This window comes from Bombina bombina, chromosome 6 (genome assembly GCF_027579735.1).
Source record: "Bombina bombina isolate aBomBom1 chromosome 6, aBomBom1.pri, whole genome shotgun sequence".
NCBI classification, from domain to species: Eukaryota; Metazoa; Chordata; class Amphibia; order Anura; family Bombinatoridae; genus Bombina; species Bombina bombina.
Window position 1 is genome coordinate 7,575,233 of NC_069504.1, and position 25,000 is coordinate 7,600,232.

Below are 25,000 nucleotides of genomic sequence, written 5' to 3' on the forward strand. Positions count from 1 at the left end.
ATAAGTATAAGTGTAAATATAATCATAGTGCCATCTGGTGGTTAATCCACTACTGAAAGTAAATTATCAGTGGATAGTTTATATTTATAAATCACATAAACACATAAAGTTCTCAACAGGAGCTTATCCCTTATTAACTAATTTTAGTCTAAATCTTAATTTTTATTCTAGTTTTAATTCTAAAAGACTGGGCGGACTCGAAAAGTATCCACAATATTGGACTAGAGTCTAAATATGCTCTTGTCTTTTATGGTGTGGAACTGACTGACGTCTGTGAGACAGACATTAGAAAGAGGACAGCTTGTTACTCCCAATAATTTTTACATCATATTGGGAATTTAGCCCTCCTGGGTACCTCGTTTCTAAGTGAAAGATCCAATACATCTCTCATTTATAGAGGAGCTTTTCCCTGTCCCCACCTCTTTTGGGGGCGAGGACCTGTTCTATGGCTTTCCATCTAAAGAAAGACAAATCTTTCTGATGTTTTGATGCAAAGTGTGTCCCTTGTAGTAAGCACTATATATTGTACCCTACATTGGGTGCACTGAATCATGTAGATCACATTCAATGAGGAGCAATTTAGGCACCGTTTAATTTCATAGGACTTACTATTGACAGTAGATGTAAAAGAAGAGGCTATTTCCACTTGGTCACAGGGCTTACATTTCCTGGGGCCACATTTAAACATGCCTCTATGGGTTAACCATGAGCTCGTTTCTTTCTGATCGTTTTTTAGTTGAGAGGGAGATACTACATTCCCTATAGTGCTGGCTCTTCTGTATGAACATCTAAGGCCGCCCTCAACTGAATTTACTAGCTTTTCATCCGCTCGCAGTAGACCAAAGTGTTTACGGATGATACCGCATACCTGCTTATATTGAGAAATATAGTTCATCACAAACGTAACACCTTTATAAGGAGCCACCTCTTTATTCCTTTCCTTTGTAGTAAGGAGTGTTTTCCTCTCAATCCCTTCTACTTCAATCTGGGCCTTTCTGATATCTGAATTTTTGTAGCCACGTTGTTTTAAACGACTTATTGGTGCCTCTGATTGATCCATAAAGGAACATTCATCCGAAAAATTTCTTTTTAGTCGGATGAATTGACCTTTAGCAATTGCATAGGGTGGATGGCAGCTTCTTCCATAAAGTAATGTGTTGCCAGATATTGGCTTTCTATAACTTGTGGTTTCAATTCTACCATCATCAAGACCCTTCATTGTAATATCCAAATAATGTATCCTCTTGACATGGGTCTCAAATGTAAAGGTCAAATTGAGTTCATTGACATTAATCCAATCCACAAAATGCTGGATTCTCTCTATTCCCCCCTTCCATATCAGGAGCAAGTCATCTATAAAGCGTCGATAGATGATAATGTCTTCTCTATCATAAAATATCTGACCACCTCAACTCATCGCCTGTCTATTTTTACACCCACTTGTCCTCTGTCTCCCAGAATGTCTAACCACCACAACTCATCACCTGTCCATCTTTATACCCACTTGTCCTCTGTCTCCTAGAATATCTGACCACCTCAACTCATCACCTGTCTATCTTTACACCCACTTGTCCTCTGTCTCACAGAATGTCTGACCACCACAACTCATCACCTGTCCATCTTTACACCCACCACAACTCATTACCTGTCCATCTTTATACCAACTTGTCCTCTGTCTCGCAGAATGTCTGACAACCACAACTCTTCACCTGTCCATCTTTACGCCCACTGTCCTCTGCCTCCCGGAATGTCTGACCACCACAACTCATCACCTGTCCATCTTTATGCCCACTTGTCCTCTGTCTCCCAGAATGTCTGACAACCAAAAATCATCACCTCTCCATTTTTACAACCACTTGTCCTCTGTCTCCTAGAATACCTGACCACCTCAACTCATCACCTGTCTATCTTTACACCCACATGTCCTCTGTCTCACAGAATGTCTGACCACCACAACTCCTCACCTGTCCATCTTTACAATCACTTGTCCTCTGTCTCCCAGAATGTCTGACCACCACAACTCATCACCTGTTCATCTTTACAACCACTTGTCCTCTGTCTCCTAGAATATCTGACCACCTCAACTCATCACCTGTCCATCTTTATACCAATTTGCCCTATGTCTCACAGAATGTCTGACCACCACAACTCATCAACTGTCCATCTTTACACCCACTTGTCCTCTGTCTCCTAAAATGTCTGACCACCACAACTCATCACCTGTCCATCTTTACACCCATTTGTCCTTTGTTTCACAGAATGTCTGACCACCACAACTCTCCCTTAAATCAATCACCTACAAGTTTGTCTGACGATTCCTTGGTGACACTAGCTCTTTGTGCCTGACCTGCTCTGTCTTCTCTCGTGTTCTACCTCTATGGCTCTGTCTGCTTCTCTGTCATTTAACCCCTTCATTGCATGTCTACTATTGTCATCCCTCCTTCGAAGCCTGTTTCCCTCATTCAGTATATTTTCCTTTTTTATTAACTGTTAGTAGCTTGCCTCTAACATGCTGTCACTGAGATTCTGCATGTCAGTCAGGGGAGCTGAAGGCTGGGTAAGCTTGTGGCACAGAGTGTTAGTCCTGATGCCAAAACTATCCCAGGAGAGAATATAAATGTGTGATATAAGCAGCTTTCAGATCTGTGAGGTCTGATGATCTATCCTCCCTGCTCACTTAATGATATGTATTTCTTTACAGCCCTGGGCCCCTAGATGTCAGAAGCACTGGCAGTCGAGGGCCCAAAAGGAAACTATACAGTGCTGTGCCTGGGAGAACATTCATAGCTGTGAAATCATATGAACCCCAAGGACCTGGAGAGATCCAACTCAACAGAGGAGAGAGAGTAAAGGGTGAGTTTAACACATATGAATACATGAACCAGGTAACTGGTGTGATCCCACTGAATACAGGGAGGTGTGATCCTTCTGAATACTGGGAGGTGTGATCTCGCTGGAAACAGGGAGGTGTGATCTTGCTGGATATTCGTAGGGGGTGATGGGTGAGTGTGACGTATACAAATGCATAACCCCAAGATCTGGTCTATTCCTGTTGAATATGGAGATGTGTGATCCCACTGAATACAGGGAGGTGTGATCCCACTGAATACGGGGAGGTGTAATCGCACTGAATACTTGAAGGTGTGATCTTGCTGGATACAGGGAGGTGTGATCTTGCTGGATTCGGGTAGGGGATGATGGGTGAGTGTGAAATATACAAATACATAACCAAGAGAGCTGGTCTGATTCTGTTGAATATGGGGATGTGTGATTCCGCTCAATACTTGGAGGGGTGATCCTGCTGAATACGGGGAGGTGTAATCCTGCTGAATACTGGGAGGTGTGATCTCGCTGAATACGGATAGGGGGTGATGGGTGAGTGTGACATATACAAATACAAAAAATGGGGAGGTGTGATCTCGCTGAATATGGGGAGGTGTGATCCCACTAAATACTTGGAGGGGTGATCCTGCTGAATACGGGGAGGTGTAATCCTGCTGAATACTGGGAGGTGTGATCTCGCTGAATACGGATAGGGGGTGATGGGTGAGTGTGATATATACAAATACATAACCCTAGAGAACTGGTCTGATCCCACTGAGTACGAGGAGGGGGTGATGGGTTAGTGTGACATATACAAAAACATATTGATCATTTCATCTCAAGTTGGTTGCTTGACCGTTTTCCTACTTTTTATTGAGTGATCACCTCTGTGTTGATATTGCAAAACCACCAGTTTTTTACTTTTATTTTACTTGGTTTAACCACGGCAGCCATCTTTGTGTCATGGTGCGAGAACATTTTTGGTTATAAAGATTTTTTTATAGAAAACCGCAATATCTCAGCTCAGAATGGTCCTAGCTCCTTGGAACAAGAACTGATCTGTAGATCACATTACAAGACACATGTAAATATATAAACATATTGCACATTCTTGTTCCATAGACATTTAGCATCAATTTATAATGGGAAGGGTTTGAGTCAAAATCCTTTTTCTTCTATAAGGTACGACGAGTCCACAGATTCATCCTTTACTTGTGGGATATTATCCTCCTGCTAACAGGAAGTGGCAAAGAGCACCACAGCAGAGCTGTCTATATAGCTCCTCCCTTAGCTCCACCCTCCAGTCATTCTCTTTGCCTATTCTAAGTACTAGGAAGGGTAAAGTGAAAGAGTTTTTTATTTTAAATGGTACCGGTGTGTACTATTTACTCTCAGGCAGCAGATGGATGAAGACTTCTGCCTGGAGGCTGATGATCTTAGCATTTATCACTAAGATCCAGAGCAGTTCCCACAGAGGCTGAGGGGTGCAGGAAACTTCAGTGTGAGGAACGTTTTCATGCTATATAGCAGTGAGGTATGTTCAGTCATTTTTTCTGGAGAGACTGTGGTATTTCAGAAAGGTTGACAGTATCCCCATGAGGGTAAGGGTAAGCAGTAATCCTAAGAGTTATAGAAGGACATTACTAAGCTTGCATAAGGGGCTAATTAAAAAATGGTTGACATGTTTGTGGGCAAACTTTTTATGAACTGGGAGTGCTGTTAACGTTTTTTGGGCAATAAAGTTTTTTGGCAACTTTATTGAGGGTACACTTGGCTTATTTTTTGGGTCTCAGAACCCACATGGCTAGTTTGGAACCGCTCTGGTGCGGTTCATTTAGGCTGACAAAACATCGAGTGAGATGGGCAGGGCCTATTTTCGTGCCTCAGATGCGCAGTTGTATTTACTAAGCAAGCAGCAGGCTCCAACTCCGGAGAGCCCTTGTGGAAGTATTGGGCCAAATCAAAGCTTTAACCCCATTTTTCCAATCCCTGAGGGCAGGTAGGTGCCACAGCAGGGCTGTGGCGAGGTGCTGGGGGTGTTTTTTCCGGATTTAGGCCTTATTATCGATCCGGTTTTCACAATAAAGGGTTAAATGTTTGTTTTTCTTGTGGGGCAAACTTAACTACACAAATTGAGTCTTATATCAAACATTTGAAAAGATTGGTGTATTTTAAAGCAGTTTTGCAGAACGTGTATGCTTTTTTTCTCTTAAAGGCGCAGTACCGTTTTTTAAGATTGTTATTTTCTCACTAAATAAAGTGTTTTCAAGCTTGTTTGTGGTCATTACTAGCCTGTTCAACATGTCTGACATTGAGGAAAGTCAATGTTCAATGTGTTTAGAAGCCATTGTGGAACCCCCACTTAGAATGTGTCCCTCATGCACTGAAAGGCCAATAAATTGCAAAGAACATATTTTAGCTAATAAAAGTATGTTGCAGGATGATTCTCAGTCAGAAGGGAATCAGGTTATGCCATCTAATTCTCCCCAAGTGTCACAACCATTAACGCCTGCACAAGCGACACCAAGTACTTCTATTGCGTCTAATTCTTTCACCCTGCAAGATATGGCCGCAGTTATGAATACTACCCTTACAGAGGTTTTATCTAAGCTGCCTGGGTTGCAGGGGAAGCGCAGTAGGTCTGGTGTGAGAACAAATGCTGAGCCCTCTGACGCTTTATTAGCCATATCCGATGTACCCTCACAATGTTCTGAGTTGGTGGTGAGGGATTTGCTGTCTGAGGGAGAGATTTCTGATTCAGGAAAGATGTTCCCTCAGACAGACTCAGATATGACGGCTTTTAAATTTAAACTAGAACACCTCCGCTTGTTGCTCAGGGAGGTTTTAGCGACTCTGGATGATTGTGACCCTATTGTAGTTCCAGAGAAATTGTGTAAAATGGACAGATATCTAGAGGTTCCTGCCTACACTGATGTTTTTCCGGTCCCTAAGAGGATTTCGGACATTGTTACTAAGGAGTGGGATAGACCAGGTATTCCGTTCGCTCCCCCTCCTACTTTTAAGAAAACGTTTCCCATATCAGACACCATGCGGGATTCGTGGCAGATGGTCCCTAAGGTGGAGGGAGCTATTTCTACCCTGGATAAGGGTACAACTATACCTATTGAGGACAGTTGTGCTTTCAAAGATCCTATGGATAAAAAATTAGAGGGTCCCCTAAAGAAAATATTCGTTCATCAGGGTTTTCGTCTGCAACCTGTAGCGTGCATTGTTCCTGTAACTACTGCAGCTGCTTTTTGGTTCGAGGCTCTGGAGGAGGCTCTTCAGGTTGAGACCCCATTAGATGATGTTCTGGATAGAATTAGGGCTCTCAAGCTGGCTAATTCTTTCATTACAGATGCCGCTTTTCAACTGGCTAAATTAGCAGCAAAGAATTCAGGTTTTGCCATTTTAGCGCGTAGAGCGTTATGGCTTAAGTCCTGGTCTGCTGACGTGTCATCAAAATCTAAGCTTTTAGCCATCCCTTTCAAGGGTAAGACCCTATTCTGGCCTGAACTGAAAGAGATCATTTCAGACATCACTGGAGGAAAAGGCCATGCCCTTCCTCAGAATAAGATGAGAACCAAACAAAATAATTTTCGTTCCTTTCGAAACTTCAAAGGTGGTCCCACTACCTCTTCCCCTGCTGCAAAACAAGAGGGGGATTTTGCTCAACAATCCAAGTCAGCCTGGAGACCTAACCAGACTTGGAACAAAGGTAAACAGGCCAAGAAGCCCGCTGCTGCCACCAAGACAGCATGAAGGGGTAGCCCCCGATCTGGGACCGGATCTAGTAGGGGGCAGACTTTCTCTCTTTGCTCAGGCTTGGGCAAGAGACGTTCAGGACTCCTGGGCTTTAGAAATCGTAACCCAGGGGTATCTTCTAGATTTCAAAGATTCTCCTCCAAGGGGGAGATTCCATCTTTCTCAATTGTCTGTAAAACAGACAAAAAGAGAGGCGTTCTTACGCTGTGTAGAAGACCTATATACCATGGGAGTGATCCGCCCAGTTCCAAAAACGGAACAGGGGCAGGGGTTTTACTCCAATCTGTTTGTGGTTCCCAAAAAGGAGGGAACCTTCAGACCAATTTTAGATCTCAAGATCCTAAACAAATTCCTCAGAGTCCCATCCTTCAAGATGGAGACCATTCGGACTATTTTGCCGATGATCCAGGAGGGTCAATATATGACCACCGTGGACTTAAAGGATGCATATCTACACATCCCTATCCACAAAGATCATCACCAGTTCCTCAGGTTCGCCTTTCTGGACAAGCATTACCAGTTTGTGGCTCTTCCCTTCGGGTTGGCCACAGCTCCAAGAATTTTCACAAAGGTGCTAGAGTCCCTTCTGGCGGTTCTAAGGCCGCGGGGCATAGCAGTGGTGCCTTATCTGGACAATATCTTAATTCAGGCGTCAACTTACCAACTTGCCAAGTCTCACACGGAAATCGTGTTGGCTTTTCTAAGATCTCACGGGTGAAGGTGAACGTAAAAAATAGTTCACTTATCCCTCTCACAAGAGTTCCATTCCTGGGAACTCTGATAGATTCGGTGGACATGAAAATTTTTCTGACGGAGGTCAGGAAATCAAAGATTTTAACTACCTGCCAAGCTCTTCATTCCATTCCTCGGCCGTCAGTGGCTCAGTGTATGGAGGTAATCTGACTAATGGTAGCGGCAATGGACATAGTTCTGTTTGCTCGCTTGCATCTCAGACCACTGCAACTATGCATGCTCAAACAGTGGAATGGGGATTATGCAGATTTATCTCCTCAGATAAATCTGGATCAAGAGACCAGAGACTCTTTTCTTTGGTGGTTGTCACAGGATCATCTGTCCCAGGGAATGTGTTTCCGCAGGCCAGCGTGGGTCATAGTGACGACGGACGCCAGCCTTTTGGGCTGGGGTGCAGTCTGGAATTCCCTGAAAGTACAGGGTTTATGGACTCAGGAGGAGGCTCTCCTCCCGATAAATATTCTAGAACTGAGAGCGATATTCAACGCGCTTCGGGCGTGGCCTCAGCTGGCTTCGGCCAGATTCATAAGATTCCAGTCGGACAATATCACGACTGTAGCATATATCAATCATCAGGGTGGAACAAAGAGTTCTCTAGCGATGATAGAGGTTACCAAAATAATTCGATGGGCAGAGACTCACTCTTGCCATCTATCAGCAATCTATATCCCAGGAGTGGAGAACTGGGAAGCGGATTTTCTAATTCGTCAGACTTTTTATCCGGGGGAGTGGGAACTCCATCCGGAGGTGTTTGCACAATTGATTCAGCAATGGGGCACACCAGAATTGGATCTGATGGTGTCTCGTCAGAACGCCAAACTTCCTTGTTACGGGTCCAGGTCAAGGGTTCCTCAGGCAGTACTGATAGATGCTCTAGCAGTACCCTGGCCGTTCAACCTGGCTTATGTGTTTCCACCATTTCCTCTCCTTCCTCGTTTGATTGCCAGAATCAAACAGGAAAGAGCTTCAGTGATTTTGATAGCACCTGCGTGGCCACGCAGGACTTGGTATGCAGACCTGGTGGACATGTCTTCTCTTCAACCATGGACTCTGCCACTGAGACAGGACCTTCTGATTCAAGGTCCATTCCAGCATCCAAATCTAGTTTCTCTGCGGCTGACTGCCTGAAGATTGAACGCTTGATTTTATCCAAGCAGGGATTCTCTGAGTCGGTCATAGATACCTTGATTCAGGCTCGAAAGCCTGTCACTAGGAAAATTTATCATAAGATATGGCGTAAATATCTTTATTGGTGCGAATCCAAAGGCTACTCATGGAGTAAGATCAGGATTCCTAGGATTTTGTCCTTTCTCCAAGAAGGATTAGAGAAGGGGCTATCAGCTAGTTCCTTAAAGGGACAGATATTTGCTTTATCAATTTTATTGCAGAAGTGTCTGGCAGATGTTCCAGACGTTCAGTCGTTCTGTCAGGCTTTAGTTAGAATCAAGCCTGTGTTTAAACCTGTTGCTCTGCCATGGAGTTTGAATTTAGTTCTTAAAGTTCTTCAAGGGGTTCCGTTTGAACCTATGCATTCCATAGATATTAAGATTCTATCTTGGAAAGTTTTGTTTTTAGTAGCTATCTCTTCGGCTCGAAGAGTTTCTGAGCTATCTGCATTGCAATGCGACTCACCTTATCTTGTTTTCCATGCTGATAAGGTGGTTTTGCGTACCAAACCTGGATTCCTTCCTAAGGTTGTTACTAATAGGAATATTAATCAGGAAATTGTTGTTCCTTCTCTGTGTCCTAATCCTTCCTCTAAGAAGGAGCGTCTGTTGCACAACTTGGACGTGGTTCGTGCTTTGAAGTTTTACTTGCAAGCGACCAAAGATTTCCGTCAAACATCTTCTTTGTTTGTTGTCTATTCTGGAAAACGTAGAGGTAAAAAAGCTATGGCTACCTCTCTTTCTTTTTGGCTGAAAAGCATCATCCGTTTGGCATACGAGACTGCTGGACAGCAGCCTCCTTAAAGAATTACAGCTCACTCTACTAGAGCGGTGGCTTCCACATGGGCTTTTAAAAATAATGCTTCTGTTGAACAGATTTGTAAGGCTGCGACTTGGTCTTCGCTTCATACCTTTTCCAAATTTTACAAATTTGATACTTTTGCTTCTTCGGAGGCTATTTTTGGGAGAAAAGTTCTTCAAGCAGTGGTGCCTTCTGTTTAGCCATCTGTCTCTTCCCTCCCGTTCATCCGTGTCCTGTAGGTTTGGTATTGTATCCCACAAGTAAAGGATGAATCCGTGGACTTGTCGTACCTTATAGAAGAAAAGTAAATTTATGCTTACCTGATAAATTAATTTCTTCTAAGGTACGACGAGTCCACGGCCCGCCCTGTCATTTTAAGACAGATTATATTTTTTTATTTTAAACTTCAGTCACCTTTGCACCTTTTAGTTTCTCCTTTTTCTTCCTGTACCTTCGGTCGAATGACTGAGTGGGTGGCGCTAAGGGAGGAGCTATATAGACAGCTCTGCTGTGGTGCTCTTTGCCACTTCCTGTTAGCAGGAGGATAATATCCCACAAGTAAAAGATGAATCCGTGGACTCGTACCATAGAAGAAATTAATTTATCAGATAAGTATAAATTTACTTTTTTTTAAGAGGTACCTAGGTAAGTATAGTGTGCATGAACAACATTTCAGGCTTGAGGCTTTTATTTTTTTATGGGATGAGAAAGTGCAATGTTTTAACATTTCCCCTCACTTTCAGGTTGATTATCTCTGGTGGGGGACCAGATAGGAACCTGATATAAATCCTCTGTAGTAGGATTGTATTGTAAAATATTTGAGTTTGAGATTCCACTGGTTACAGAGCTAGGGCTAGTAGAAATCTGGAGAAAATCCTACTTTATTCATGCGTTTTGAGAAATGACATGATGTAATATAAGCATGACAAATAATAAAAATGAACAGTATTTTACAATAATTGTGTTTATGATTAACATACAATAGCTTATGCTTGTCAATCTCTAAAATGTTACTACATGTGATATTGGCAACAGTGAAGGATGATCCATCATGGTGGTGCAGACACAAACAGAAAATTAGGTCAGGAAGACTTGTATCTGCGTGTCTGGGCATGCCCAAACTTCCAAGTGTATTGACACTGTTGGTATATACTAGGTATACAATATAATTTATTATTATATGAGCAGTAATCTCCGGTAAAATGCTGGAGAACTTAGCAGTTGCCAACCAATAAAATGTATATACGTAACAATTAAAAATTAATATTTATTCCTAAATTCTTCATTAGTTAAATTTATATACACATTGAATTATATTTATGTAGAAACTAGATTATGAATCAATTATGCATGCTTATTCTGTTACAATATTCTATACAGCAGATCATAATAATATATCTTCAAAATTAACCTTACTCACAATGAATCCCATTAAAATACCAGAATATGGACCGCTAACTTAACAGTGCTTAGTTAAATAATATAACAAGATATTTTAATAGCCAATTTATATGCCAATTAATCTGAGCTGAAATAACCTCTTGTTTAGCCACAATAAACCACATTTTTAAATATATCACAATAGCTACAAATAACTACAATAACCAATTTATATGAAATTTCACGATAGACAAACTGACTTATAAATATGGGATGTAAAATAATCTCTAGCAAATATAATTATTTAGCATCAATATGACTAGTTCTAAACTACACAGGACTATGGATATAAACTTAAAACACCAAATATGCTCTTTAAATTACCAGCTGCAATCTAACTATGACTTCAGAACACCTTTGTTTAAAACAATAAAAATATAGAGCAACCGCATACATCACCCATTAAACCAATTTGAGATTTCAGCTTTTTCAGATAAATCCAGTTCACCTCATAAATAAGAGAGGTATTTGCTATTATGGAAAAAGAAGGTTAGCCCAGTTTCGCTTATAGTGACGGTGTTCCAAAGGCGGCAAGGTTAGCTCAGTCAAAATTCAGCAGCAAAGACCAAAGACCCTTTCCTTCCTCTTGCATGAGTTTTTCAAGTGATAACCCTGCATCTATTTTGTAATCATTGGTGAACGTTTGGGATACGCACTTACCGAAGCTTGTCCCTTTGATAGGCCCTTAACGGAGCTTGTCCCTTATTGGCTTACTTGCAATGCATGTGATCATCCGACACTACAATCTCCTTTGGTTGCAATTCTCGCATAACCCCCCAGAGGGTAGCAGACAACTAGAAATGCATTATTTCTCATTATATTATATTATATATTATTATATGTCTCATTATCAATATTGCTAACAGTCTAGTATCTAACCTTTAAAATGTGTAATAAATATACTTTAATTTCCAGTATCAGCAAACAATGTGTACAATATGTATGGGACCATATACTACTATTTACCCTGAGTATTTTCATACTCAACATGAGCATATTACTTATCATATTTTAGAAAATGTGTTTAAAAGTCACTTTTCTATTGTTATCCCATATTAATATAAATACAGTATGTTAAACATTTTACATGTGTGGTTATTTAACACAGCAGACACTATCTGAAATAGTATATTTAGGCATTCATATATTAGTATCTACTAGTCATATCTGGAATCCAGTTTGTATTTCAGATGTCGGTAAAAAATAAAAAGAATGTTATTCATTTTGAAATAAATTGTACATTTTAAATTGATTATATAGCTACTTATTATATTCAGCAAATACTTATCTAATATGCCACTGTTAGGCATTTCTTCTCAGATCCACAAATACACATTTATACAATTTATTTGGACAGTCTGAGGCTCATATTAAATATTTGAGAGTTGGTATCACAATACACTTGAATCTAGGATCTAGATTCTATCTGCTAGATTAATTGTCTTGTGTTAGCCTTAAAAAGCAGCGTTGAGAGGTCCCAACGCTGCTTTTTAACGCCCGCTGGTATTACGAGTCTTGAAATGACAGGTGTACCGCTCACTTTTTTGGCCAGACTCGAAAATACCGCAAATCCACTTACGTCAATTGCGTATCCTATATTTTCAATGGGACTTGCATAGCGCCGGTATTACGAGTCTTCCAAAAAGTGAGCGGTACACCCTCTCCTGTCAAGACTGGTACCGCATTTAAAAGTCAATAGTTAAGAGTTTTATGGGCTAATGCCGTAGCATAAAACTCTTAACTAAAGTGCTAAAAAGTACACTAACACCCATAAACTACCTATCAACCCCTAAACCGAGGCCCCCCACATCGCAAACACTAAAATAAAATTTTTAACCCCTAATATGCTGAACCAGACATCACCGCCACTATAAAAATATATTAACCCCTAAACCGACGCACTCCCGCCTCGCAAACACTAGTTAAATATTATTAACCCCTAATCTGCCATCCCTAACATCGCTGACACCTACCTACATTTATTAAACCCTAATATGCCGCCCCCAACATTGCCGCAACTATATTAAATGTATTAACCCCTAAATCTAAGTCTAACCCTAACCCACCTAACTTAAATATAATTTATATAAATCTAAATTAAATAACTACAATTAACTAAATTATTCCTATTTAAAACTAAATACTTACCTATAAAATAAACCCTAAAATAGCTACAATATAACTAATAGTTACATTGTAGCTAGTTTAGGATTTATTTTTATTTTACAGGCAACTTTGTATTTATTTTAACTAGGTAGAATAGTTACTAAATAGTTATTAACTATTTAATAGCTACCTAGTTAAAATAAAGTCAATTTTACCTGTAAAATAAAACCTAACCTAAGTTACAATTACACCTAACACTACACTATAATTAAATTAATTCCCTAAACTAAATACAATTAAATAAAATTCAATAAAATTATCTAAAGAACGAAAACCCCCCACTAAATTACAGAAAATAATAAAATAATTACAAGTTTTTTAAACTAATTTAACATAATCTAATCCCCCTAATAAAATAAAAAAGCCCCCCAAAATAATAAAAAGCCCTTCCCTATACTAAATTACAAATAGCCCTTAAAAGGGCCTGTAAAAAAAAAAGACAATACCCCCCCAACGTTAAAACCCACCACCCACACACCCAACCCTACTCTAAAACCCACCCAATACCCTCTTAATAAACACTAACCCCTTGAAGATCACCCTACCTTGAGAAGTCTTCACCCAACCGGGCCGAAGTCCTCAATGAAGCCGGGCGAAGTGGTCCTCCAGATGGGCAGAAGTCTTCATCCTAGCCGGGAAGAAGAGGTCCTCCAGACGGGCAGAAGTCTTCATCCAGGCGGCATCTTCTATCTTCATCCATCCAGCGCGGAGCGGCTCCATCTTCAAGACATCCGACGCGGTGCATCCTCTTCAAACGATGTCCAACTGAAGAATGAAGGTTCCTTTAAATGACGTCATCCAAGATGGCGCCCCCTCAATTCCGATTGGCTGATAGAATTCTATTTTCTATTTTTTTTATTTTCGATTAGGGGTTAATAAGTGTAAGATTAGGGGTGTTTAGACTTGGGGTTCATGTTAGGGTGTTAGGTGTAGACATACATTTTCTTTCCCCATAGGAATCAATATGGCTGCGTTAGGAGCTTTACGCTGCTTTTTTGCAGGTGTTAGTTTTTTTTTTTCAACTGGCTCTGCCCCGTTGATTCCTATGGGGAAATCGTGCACAAGCACGTTTATCCAGGTCACCGCTACCGTAAGCAGCGCTGGTATTGGGGTGAGATGTGGAGCACAATTTTGCTCTCCGCTCACTTTTCTGCCGCTAACGCCGGGTTTGTAAAAACCCGTAATACCAGCGCTGTCTGTAGGTGAGCATAAACTGCTCGTTAGCACCGCACAGCCTTACCGACAAAACTCGTAATCTAGCCGTATATTAATCTAGCTACTACAGGGTTTAAAATGTTTCTCTTACTTATCTTCCATAGAGTCGTTACATCTGAGCTTTGTGTATTTAAACTCAGTATGGGACAATTTAACACCTAGCATATATTCGGGCTTCAAAGGATTATATCAGATTGAGTGACTACCGTTCACAGGGAGTCTGTAACTATATTACACATCTTGGGCAGGAAATCCATATATGGGCGTTCAAACTTGAGAGTGTCATTCTAAGATTTTACAGATATCCTTTGTTCTCAGATGTTCTGTAATCAGGAAAAAAGAAAGTTGGTCTGTTGTGGTTATAGCCCACACAACTCATGTCAAGGAAAACATTAGTTGACATAAAATATCAAAATGTATTTAATACATATGTAGTTTATTTAATGCTATTCACAGGTACCCTGATAACACAGCTTGTCAGTATGTTGGCTGCATTCTTGTGCGTTAGATGCTAGGAGCTGAAGTGTGTTAGTTTCAAGTGATGAAGGAACAGATTGTATCCAAATATGGAAATACAGTGTTCAGTTGGGTGTTTTACAAATGAACTGTGTCATAAACAGAATTATGGTGCTGTTTCTCCTGTAATAAAAGCAGTAAGTAACTACAGCTCAGAAAAAAAGGAGTTAATGTGTATAAGGGTAGGATGTGATGTTACATCAGTCTGTAAGTACCATGAAAACTAATTTCTATTGAAATATCATCACCTATTTGGTAACAGTTGTAATGCCTTATAACATCACAACAAACATATTACAAAAGGAGTATGATGATTAGATTAGAGCAGATATCAAAGGAAAAGAACTATGCTCTAAAACTTGTCCCTGGTAAGTCACTGTGTCCCAGGTGCTACAAAAAAATGTTTGTGATTTAAATAGAAACGTGTGGAGCAGAGAGAGGTCTTTGTATTACCGAAGATTCTCTTCAGAAGGTTAACTCCATTTGTGCTGCTCTTGAAGTATCCGTTGCATCAAAGATCAAAGACAAACAGCTAGATTACAAGATTTGAGTTGCGGCTTGTAACGCTGAAAATATGGCATTTTCAGCGTTAAAACAGCACTGCAGCCATTACAGGTCTTGTCGGTATAGCTGTACCGCACATGCAACGTCAGTCCCACGCTCGTAAAAATCACGTTTTTAATGGGATTCCCATAGCGCCGGTATTACGAGTTTTGCAGTATGGCTAAAAAGTGAGCGTTACAGCCTAAAACGACAACATCTGTACCGCCATCTAAAGTCAGTAGTAATGAGTTTTACCCTACACAGCTGCTACATAAAACTCATAACTAAACTGTTACAAGGTACACTAACACCCATAAACTACCTATTAACCCCTAAACCGCCTATCCCGACATCGCCGCCACAAAAAAAATGTATTAACCCCTATTCCGCCACTCCCCGACATTGTCGCCTTTGTAATAAACTTATTAACCCCTAAACTGCCGCCTTCCCGCATCGCCAACACTATTTAAATATTAATCCCTAATCTGCCGTCCGCCCATACTGCCGCTATAATAAATCTATTAACCCCTAAACCGCAAGCCACACAACGAAATAAACTATTAACCCCTAAACCAAAAGCCCCCCACAACGAAATATACTAAAATAAACTATTAACCCCTAAACCAAAAGCCCCCTTACAACTAAAAAAAACCTCATTTAAACTAGTAACCCCTAAACCTAACGACCCCCTAACTTTATATTAAAATTACAATTTCCCTATCTTAAATTAAATTAAAACTTACCTGTTAAATTAAAACTAGCAATTAAACTATAATAATTATTAAACTAAAATTAAATTAACTAACAATTAAAACTAAACTACCAATAAAAAAATCCTAACACTACTCTAACAAATTACAAAAAGTATCTAATTACAAAAATAAAAACTAACTAAATTACAAAAACAAACACTAAATTACGGAATTTTTTTTTCTATCAAACCCCCCCCCCCCCCCCAAAATAAAAAACCCCCTATCCTACAATAAACTACCAATGGCCCTTAAAAGGGCCTTTTGTGGGGCATTGCCCCAAAGATATCCGCTCTTTTACCTGTAAAAAAATACAAACACCCCCCCAACAGTAAAACCCACCACCCAACCCGCCCAAATAAAAAAACTATCTAAAATAACCTAAGCTACCCATTTCCTGAAAAGGGCATTTGTATGGGCATTGCACTTAAAAGGGCATTTAGCTCTTTTACTGCCCAGACCCTAAACAGTTGTTGAAGTCCCACTTGAAGGATCTATCCAGCCGGTGAAGTAATCATCCATGCGGCAAGAAGTCTTCATCCAGTCGGCCTCTTCGATCTTCATCCAGCCGGCGCGGAGCGGGTCCAACCTGAAGACATCCGGCGGGGAGCATCCTCCTTTATACGGTCGCCGCTGTACACTGAATTTTCAATGCAAGGGACGTGATTCAAGATGGCGTCCCTAGCTTTCCTATTGGCTGAAAAATTTGAATCAGCCAATAGGAATTAGGGCTGCTAAAATCCTATTGGCTATTCAAATCAGCCAATCGGATTTAAGCAGCTCAAATTTTTATTGGTAAAATCGAATTAGCCAATAGAATGAGAGCTGCTTAAATCCTATTGGCTGATTTGAATAGCCAATAGGATTTTAGCAGCCCTAATTCCTATTTGCTGATTCAAATTTTTCAGCCAATAGGAATGCAAGGGACACCATCTTGAATCGCGTCCCTTGCATTGAAGGATCAGTATACGGCGGTGACCGTATGAAGAGGATGCTCCGCACCGGATGTCTTCAGGATGGACCCGCTCCACGCCGGCTGGATGAAGATAGAAGAGGCTGCCTGGATGAAGACTTCTTGCTGCATGGATGATGACTTCGCCGGCTGGATGGTTCCTTCAAGCGGGACTTCAACAACTGTAAGTGGAGCATCGGGGGTTAGTGTTAGGTTTTTTTAAGGATTTTTTGGGTGGGGTTTTTTTTTTAGTTTAGGGTCTGGGCAGTAAAATAGCTAAATGCCCTTTTAATGGCAATGCCCATACAAATGCCCTTTTCAGGGCAATGGGTATCTTAGGTTTTTTAGATATTTTTTTTTATTTTGTGGGTTTGGGGGGTGGGGGTTTGTAATGATAGTGGGTCTTTGTATTTTGTTTTCCCTTAAAGAGCTGTTTAACTAGGGGCAATGCCCTATAAAAGGCACTTTTAAGGTCCCCTGGTAGTTTGGGGGGTGGGGGTTTGTATAGTGTTAGGGGGGATTTGTATTCTTTTTTTGCAGCAAAAGAGCTGTTTAACTCAGGTCTACAAAAGGCCCTTTTAAGGGCCCTTGGTAGTTTATTCTAGAGTAGGATTTTTTATTTTGGGGTGTTTTTTGTTGTAATGTTAGGTTTTAGTGTAAGGCAGGTTAGGTTTTATTCTACAGGTAACTTTGTATTTATTTTAACTAGGTAGCTAGTAAATAGTTAATAACTATTTACTAACCAGTCTACCTAGTTAAAATAAATGCAAACTTAGCTGTGAAATAAAAATAAAACCTAAGATAGCTACAATGTAACTATTATTATTATTATTATAATTTATTATCGGTTATTTGTAGAGCGCCAACAGATTCCGCAGCGCTCAACAGATTCAGATATATTGTAGCTAGCTTAGGTTTTATTTTACAGGTAAGTATTTAGTTTTAAATAGGAATTATTTAGTTAATAATTGTAAATTTAATTTAGATCTAATTCAATTATGTTAAAGTTAGGGGGGTTAGGGTTAAGGTTAGTTATAGGGGTTAATATAGTTTAATTTAGCTTGTTGCAATGTGGGAGGCTATCGGTTTAGGGGTTAATAGGTTTATTTAGTTAATTGTAAATTTAATTTAGCTATATTTTTATTATGTTAAAGTTAGGGGGTGTTAGGGTTAGGTTTAGGGGTTAATATAGTTTAATTTAGCTTGTTGCGATGTGGGGGGCTGGCGGTTTAGGGGTTAATAAATATAGTATAGTGGCGTCGATATCAGGAGCAGCAGATTAGGGGTTAATAACTATAGGCAGGCATCAGCGATATTGGGGGCAGCAGATTATGGGTGTTTAGACGTAGGGTTTATGTTAGGGTGTTTTATTTCCCCATAGACATCAATGCGGCTGCATTACGGAACTTTTGTTTCTGCGATCGCAGGTGTTAGTTATTTTTTTTGCTGGCTCTCCCCATTGATGTCTATGGGGAAATCGTGCACGAGCTCGTCAAAACAGCGCTCTGATTGTGTGCAGTATGGAGCTCAACGCAACCATATTGCACGGGAAAGGCGTATGTTTGAAAACTTGTAATGGCAGCGCTATAGGAAATTAAATAACGTAACTTTTGTTGCATTCGTTAATTTCTCTATAGCGCTCAAAACTCGTAATCTAGGTGAAAGTGCTTTGAGAGCTAAAGTAGAAAGAATTTATAAAACTTTGAAAATAAAACTATGTCAAAAGCAAAGAAGTAACTGAACTTTGTGAACTGATTCTCAAGGACACGTTTGATAAGTGTGAGATAATTCTTGGTAAAAGAAACTTTCACCGTTTTAGGCTGTATCAGAGAGTACTATCGGGTGCTTCTTTACATCTACGTCAAGAGTTTAAAGAACATGCAGTGATAACCTTTGTACCCCTGATCCTACGGAATAATGACTGCTGCTTAGTGCTGCTTATGTCTATGATGACCAGTGCTGCTTATGTCTATGATGACCAGTGGTAGTTATGTCTATGATGACCAGTAGTGGTTATGTCTATGATGACCAGTGGTGGTTAGGCTTGATTTAGGACATCAGCGAGGAAACTGATGTTTTTGTAAAATTCTTCCACCCACCTAGACCAAGAGCACCAGTGTGTGTCTCAATCTTAAACATTAAAATACTGTTAATTTGTATTATTTCTCATACTTATATTACATCTGTACATAAAGTACTAAAACAGAGGGGGGAATAGGAGGAGTAACCCCACCAAAGTGAACACATAAAGCACTCCTGAGTCCCATTTACACTTGGTAAAATGTAATGATGTGGCACAGAAGGACATATGTCTCCAGGACTAAATATGGGTATTAGATAGAATTGCTAAAATAGAACTTTTAATAAGAAAAACCTTAAAAAACAGGGTACAACTTAAAATTACGACCAGTGGTCGAGTAAACGTGATATAAATTAAATGCTGACAATGCAGCAATGTGAACTGATTTCGAATAGAAGTAAAATGCTATGGACCAACAATAGACAGAGAGGTTTCTCAAGTTATCATAATACTCAATGTATCGTCTAGATCTAGGAAGGATCACCTCTAAGTTCTGAGTAATTTATATTAAGGGGCCTATCTATCAAGCTCCGAATGGAGTCTTCAGACTCGGCAGAAACACAAGTTATGGAGCAGCTGTCTAAAGACCGCTGCTCCATAACCCTGTCCGCCTGCTCTGATGAGGCGGACAGGAATCGCCGGAAATCAATCCGATCGCGTACGATCGGGTTGATTGACACCCCCCTGCTGGAAGCCGATTGGCCGCAAGTGTGCAGGGGCGGCGTTGCACCAGCAATTCACAAGAGCTGCTGGTGCAATGCTTAATACGGAGAGCGTATTGCTCTCCGCATTCAGCGATGTCTGTCGGAACTGATCCGCAGTGTCGGATCAGGTCCGACAAACATATGATAAATAGGCCCCTAAGCCTGTACCTAAAAGACTGATGATGTGCGCACTTAACACCCCGCTCTAGATTGAGGTTATAAGGGTAATAAAATTGGCGATATACGCAAATAGTGGGAGTTAGCTTATAACCCATTAGAATGCAGGGGTTACTAAATATAAGTGCAGAGTACTTTGTATATATAATTCTATGATGGTATATTGCTAGTCCGAGACTGCAAACAATAACACTAATACTTATTAAATATAAAGCCACTGTATTTATAGTGAAAGTATCAATATTACAGAGTGTAAGAAAAAGTATCTAATTCAGCACAATATTGTTACCTTCGCAATACAAGGATGTAAAGGACGTGATTGGCGCATACTTTATTGTAAACACAAATTAGATAGATTGATATTACAGAGCTACTGCTGGATAGTTGTGTTTGTTGAGCAGCGTGATGGGGTTAATACTCCGATGGGGTCCACACTCTGACACTCACAGTCATGCTTTGGTTATACGGTATTTATTAGTGGATTAGTTTCCATTCACTATTCCCCAACTGTGTAAACGTGGGTAGAGGTCAAAGTTGACTTGAGAGTGAAATATCACCCCTGAGTGTTTATTAACCACCTTCAATCTATAATCAACCTTGCAGTGTAATATATAGCCAGTTTACAGATAAGTCTTTCAAAGTATACAGAAAAAACATGTGCAGCGTTGTGATTTAAGGTACAAGACTGGCAAGATATAGTTAAAATTAAAGATCACTGAAAGCCAACAAGTCTTCCCGAGGGAACCTGCTTATCATGTGTCTTGCGGGTTGTCATAAGCATAGACAGCGGTATTATATGGTTGCAGGACTAATGCAATAAAATGAGAGGTTGTGATAAACCGCTGTATGTTAACGGTGATATCTGATTAATATACACCTTATTCTGACAATCCTTAACGATAAATGTAAATGAACAAACCTTAACGGTAAATATAAATGGGCAAGGTCTAACTGGACAAAGTCTATTACTAAATAAATAAATATCCGCAATGATATATGGTAGCAAGTTGGAGCCTTAAGTCTCGGCATAGTTAATAGATATATCTCCCACGGGATTGTAATGTCCAGTGACCCAGTTGCCTAAATCGTGGAAAACCACAACAATCTAATTAGGTATATTGTATTATTTGTAGGTCCTACTATATTAATAAAATATTAATAAGGTAATGGTAGAAATTATGAGCACTAAGTAAAGGGTCACGCTACTCGTGCCATTAAGACGTTAACCTAAAACACAGGAGTTCCCTAGACTCCTCACCAATGCCCTAACATGTTTTGCTGCTTGTCGGCTTTGTCAAAGGGTGCGCGCGATGATGAGTTTGGGTATCAATGTAACCCCGCCTATAATAAATGATGTAATAGGGATCGGCGGATCATAGGTCTCCAGTCAATCGATACACGGGTGAAAGAATATTATGCTATATAGCGGGTAATTATGATCAACTGATGCCAACGTTAATATAGGATATAATAAGAATTACCTAAGTGAGTGCATATAACATTAACACAACAATAATGAGTGATAATAAAAATAAAAAGGGAGTGATGTGAAAAAATAAGTTGTGGTTGTGCAAAGTAATATAAAAGTGTTAATATAAAAGTGATACATTGAACCTAAATATAGTTATAGGGTGAATATTAATAGATTTTCGATATGTAATCTCATGACAGAGAATAATCATATTCGTGACATATTGAATTTGTTAGTGTAAAAAGTGTCAATATATATTGACTACATACTGTATATGTGATTGGTAACAAAGTACCAGAGTGTATATTAATAAAACTAACACAATTTCATGGGTAATTCAACATATGTTTGTGGCATAATAATTAAAAATATATCCCCACTTATTAGTACAGATTACTTGGTGCTGACAACTAAATGCTATTTTAAAATAATATTTATTTAAAACTAAAAATGCAAGTAGAATATCCATGTCAGCACATTATAAGCTTAGTACTAATTTACCTTAGGTGTCTTGATTTTAGTAATAATTCACCTTAAGTGTATTTGTTCTCATATGATTGGGACACCCATACAGGATATTATTACAAATTAAGGATTCCTGTCCGCCTCATCAGAGTTAGCAATTCTATCTAATACCCATATTTAGTCCTGGAGACATTTGTCCTTCTGTGCCACATCATTACATTTTACCAAGTGTAAATGGGACTCAGGAGTGCTTTATGTGTTCACTTTGGTGGGGTTACTCCTCCTATTCCCCCCTCTTTTTTAGTATAACATTGTACACAGCACCAATCCTTGAATCCACTGAAATTCTAATGTGAATTTAATAACCAGGCAGCAGTCCTTATATCTTAAGTAGTGCCCTTTGCTTATCTACTGTATTAATAAAGTAGGTTTTTGGCCAGACTTCTACTAGCCCTAGCTCTGTTACCACTGGAATCTACTCTATGCTACCATAGAGGACATATCTGTGAGAATTTCAGGTTCCTATCTGGTCACTCACCAGACATAACCAACCCAAAAGTGAGGGGAAATGTTAAAAAAAATTGCACATTCTCGACCCCATTAAAAAAAAAAGAGTAGCCTCAAACCTTAAATGTTCTGCATGATACCTCATAAAAAATCTACCACCTTCAATCTTTATATATATATATATATATATATATATATATATATATATATATATATATATATATATATATATATATATATATATATAAAGAAAAAAGAGAAGGTCCGGACAGCAGCTCAAAACAAGAAATCTAAAATAGTGTATCATAAAAACAGCAATAATGCAAAATAGAGTGTAGCTATGGCCAAGATGTTAGGGCTGTTAGAAGCACTGGTATGGGCTTGTCTGACGCGTTTAAGCTCCTATGGAGCATTGCTCAATGGGCCCATTTATCAAAGGTCTTGCGGACCTGATCTGACAGTGCGGATCAGGTCCGCAAGACCTCGCTGAATGTGGAGAGCAATACACTCTCCGTATTCAGCATTGCACCAGCAACTCACAACAGCTGCTGGTGCAACGCCGCCCCCTGCAGACTCACGGCCAATCGGCCGCCAGCAGGGGGTGTCAATCAACCCGATCGTACTCGATCGGGTTGATTTCCGGCGTTTCCTGTCCGCCTCATCAGAGCAGGCGGACAGGGCTAATGGAGCAGCGGTCTTTAGACCGCTGCTTCATAACTGCTGTTTCTGGCGAGTCTGAAAACTCACCAGAAACACAGGCCCACAAGCTCTGTTCGGAGCTTGATAAATGGGCCCCATAGACTGCATACTGCCCATTCACACTATGCAAATTAATATAGGCTTACCTAACTAGTGATTGGTTGTTAAAGCCCTATCCTGCTAACCAATGTCTAAAGCGGTGGGGAACAACACCCAGCTATCTTGTTAACCTGGGAAAGTATATGATGTACTAGTGTCAAAACTCAAAGCCACCTCATGTATATCTAAAGTTATTTGTAAATAAATAAATATACCACATGGGTTTACACAACGATTATTATTATTTATTCCATATATAGACAAAAATAATAATGATGGCTATCATAATAGTAAATATAATTTATTTAATTTACCATGGTGTATTTACCTGTGAGATAATGAGAAGACTAATTAGTAATTAAATTGACAGTGTCATTATGTGGCATTCCTGAATACATATGTTCTATAATGTATGCACTCTTTATTACAGAATAGCTAACCACTATAAGTATATTAAGTTTAGAGGATCCCTACTATACACTTTAAAGTTAATCCACTGACATATTAGGATATTCATATTCCTTAAATTTAGGATTAGGAGTTATTAGTTCCCTTGGGATTTTGAGTGAACCATCATTTTTTCATAGAGAAAGTGGGATCAACTTAATTTACCAATGGTTGATCAAATCTGTCTCTATGTTTAAACCTGATGGTTGTCTTGTCCCTAAGGTGAAGATCCAGAAAACCTCCTTTTTAAGGAGATCTCTGGATCTATCACCTCCTCAGGGCCTCTTTGGAATTTGATCAATGACTGTCCATGAAAAGTCTCTCACATCCCCATAATGTACTTCAACAAAATGCTTAGCGGCCCCTGTAGTTAAATGACCACGTTCAATATCATTAAGATGTGCTTGTATCCTCTCTCTAACTTCTCGAGAGGTACAACCCACATACTGCTTGTCACATTTTAAACAGGTGATCAAGTAGATAATGAATGTAGACCTGCAATTGGTACATTGGAGATGTGAATAGACTCTGAGTGGCCGTGGATTGAAAGTTCTCACTTACGGTAACATATCCGCAGGCCTTACAGGTACTGTTGCCACATTTAAAATGCCCTTTCTGTGACAGCCAACTGCTCTTTGGTTTGGGTTCCTTAAGTAGTAAAGGGGATACTTGGTTCCCAATTGTTAAATTGCGCTTGGAAACACAAAAGCAACCTTCCCTAATTTCATCCTTCAAGATATCATCTGCCAATAAAATTGGCATATTTTTCCGTAATATTTTACAGACAGAGTAGTATTGTGAACTAAATGTAGTCACAAAAGTAGGCTTGTTTCTCGCTGTCTTTTGCTTATGTACATCTTCCAGCAAGATTAATCTATCCTTCTGCAAGACATCATTGAGAGCTCTTGGTACAATATTTCAATTATATCCACGTTCATGAAATTTATGTGTGAGAGTTTCACTCTCTCGCAAAAACCGGACATCCTCAGAGCAATTCCGTCGTAACCTTAGGAACTGGCCTTTGGCTATTCCATAACTGGTGTGCTTGGGGTGGCAGCTTATTGCGTGCAGAAAGGTATTAGATGTTATCGACTTGACATATAATGATGTACTGACCCTGTTCTCCATGGGCAGTCCTATCAGAATAACATCAAGGTAAGGTATTTGAATTTTATCAAAACTAGTGGTGAAACTTAGGCCCACCTCATTACTGTTAAGATAGTTACAAAAACCCTCTGTCTTCCTGAGTACCAGACCACACAAAAAGGAAGTCATCAATATAGCGTTTATAGCTAGTGATAGATGTTAGGAATGGATTCTGGTCAGCATATAGGCACGTCAACTCCCACCAGCCCATGAAAATATTGGCATAGGCTGGTGCGAATTTCGCACCCATAGCTGTCCCGCGCTTTTGCAAGTAAAAACTCTCTGAGAATTCAAAATAATTGTGTGTTAGCAAAA

At 39.7% G+C, this 25,000-nt stretch overlaps 1 protein-coding gene across 1 annotated transcript in view; it reads left to right on the top strand.

Moving 5' to 3' along the window:
• The window catches only part of SHANK3 (SH3 and multiple ankyrin repeat domains 3), a 565,241-nt gene that overhangs the window by 220,827 nt on the left and 319,414 nt on the right, over nt 1-25,000 (top strand). Inside the window, exon 5 of the mRNA XM_053716301.1 lies at nt 2,702-2,853. Within this exon, the coding sequence (XP_053572276.1) occupies nt 2,702-2,853 (152 nt within the window). The remainder of the gene's footprint in view (nt 1-2,701; nt 2,854-25,000) is intronic.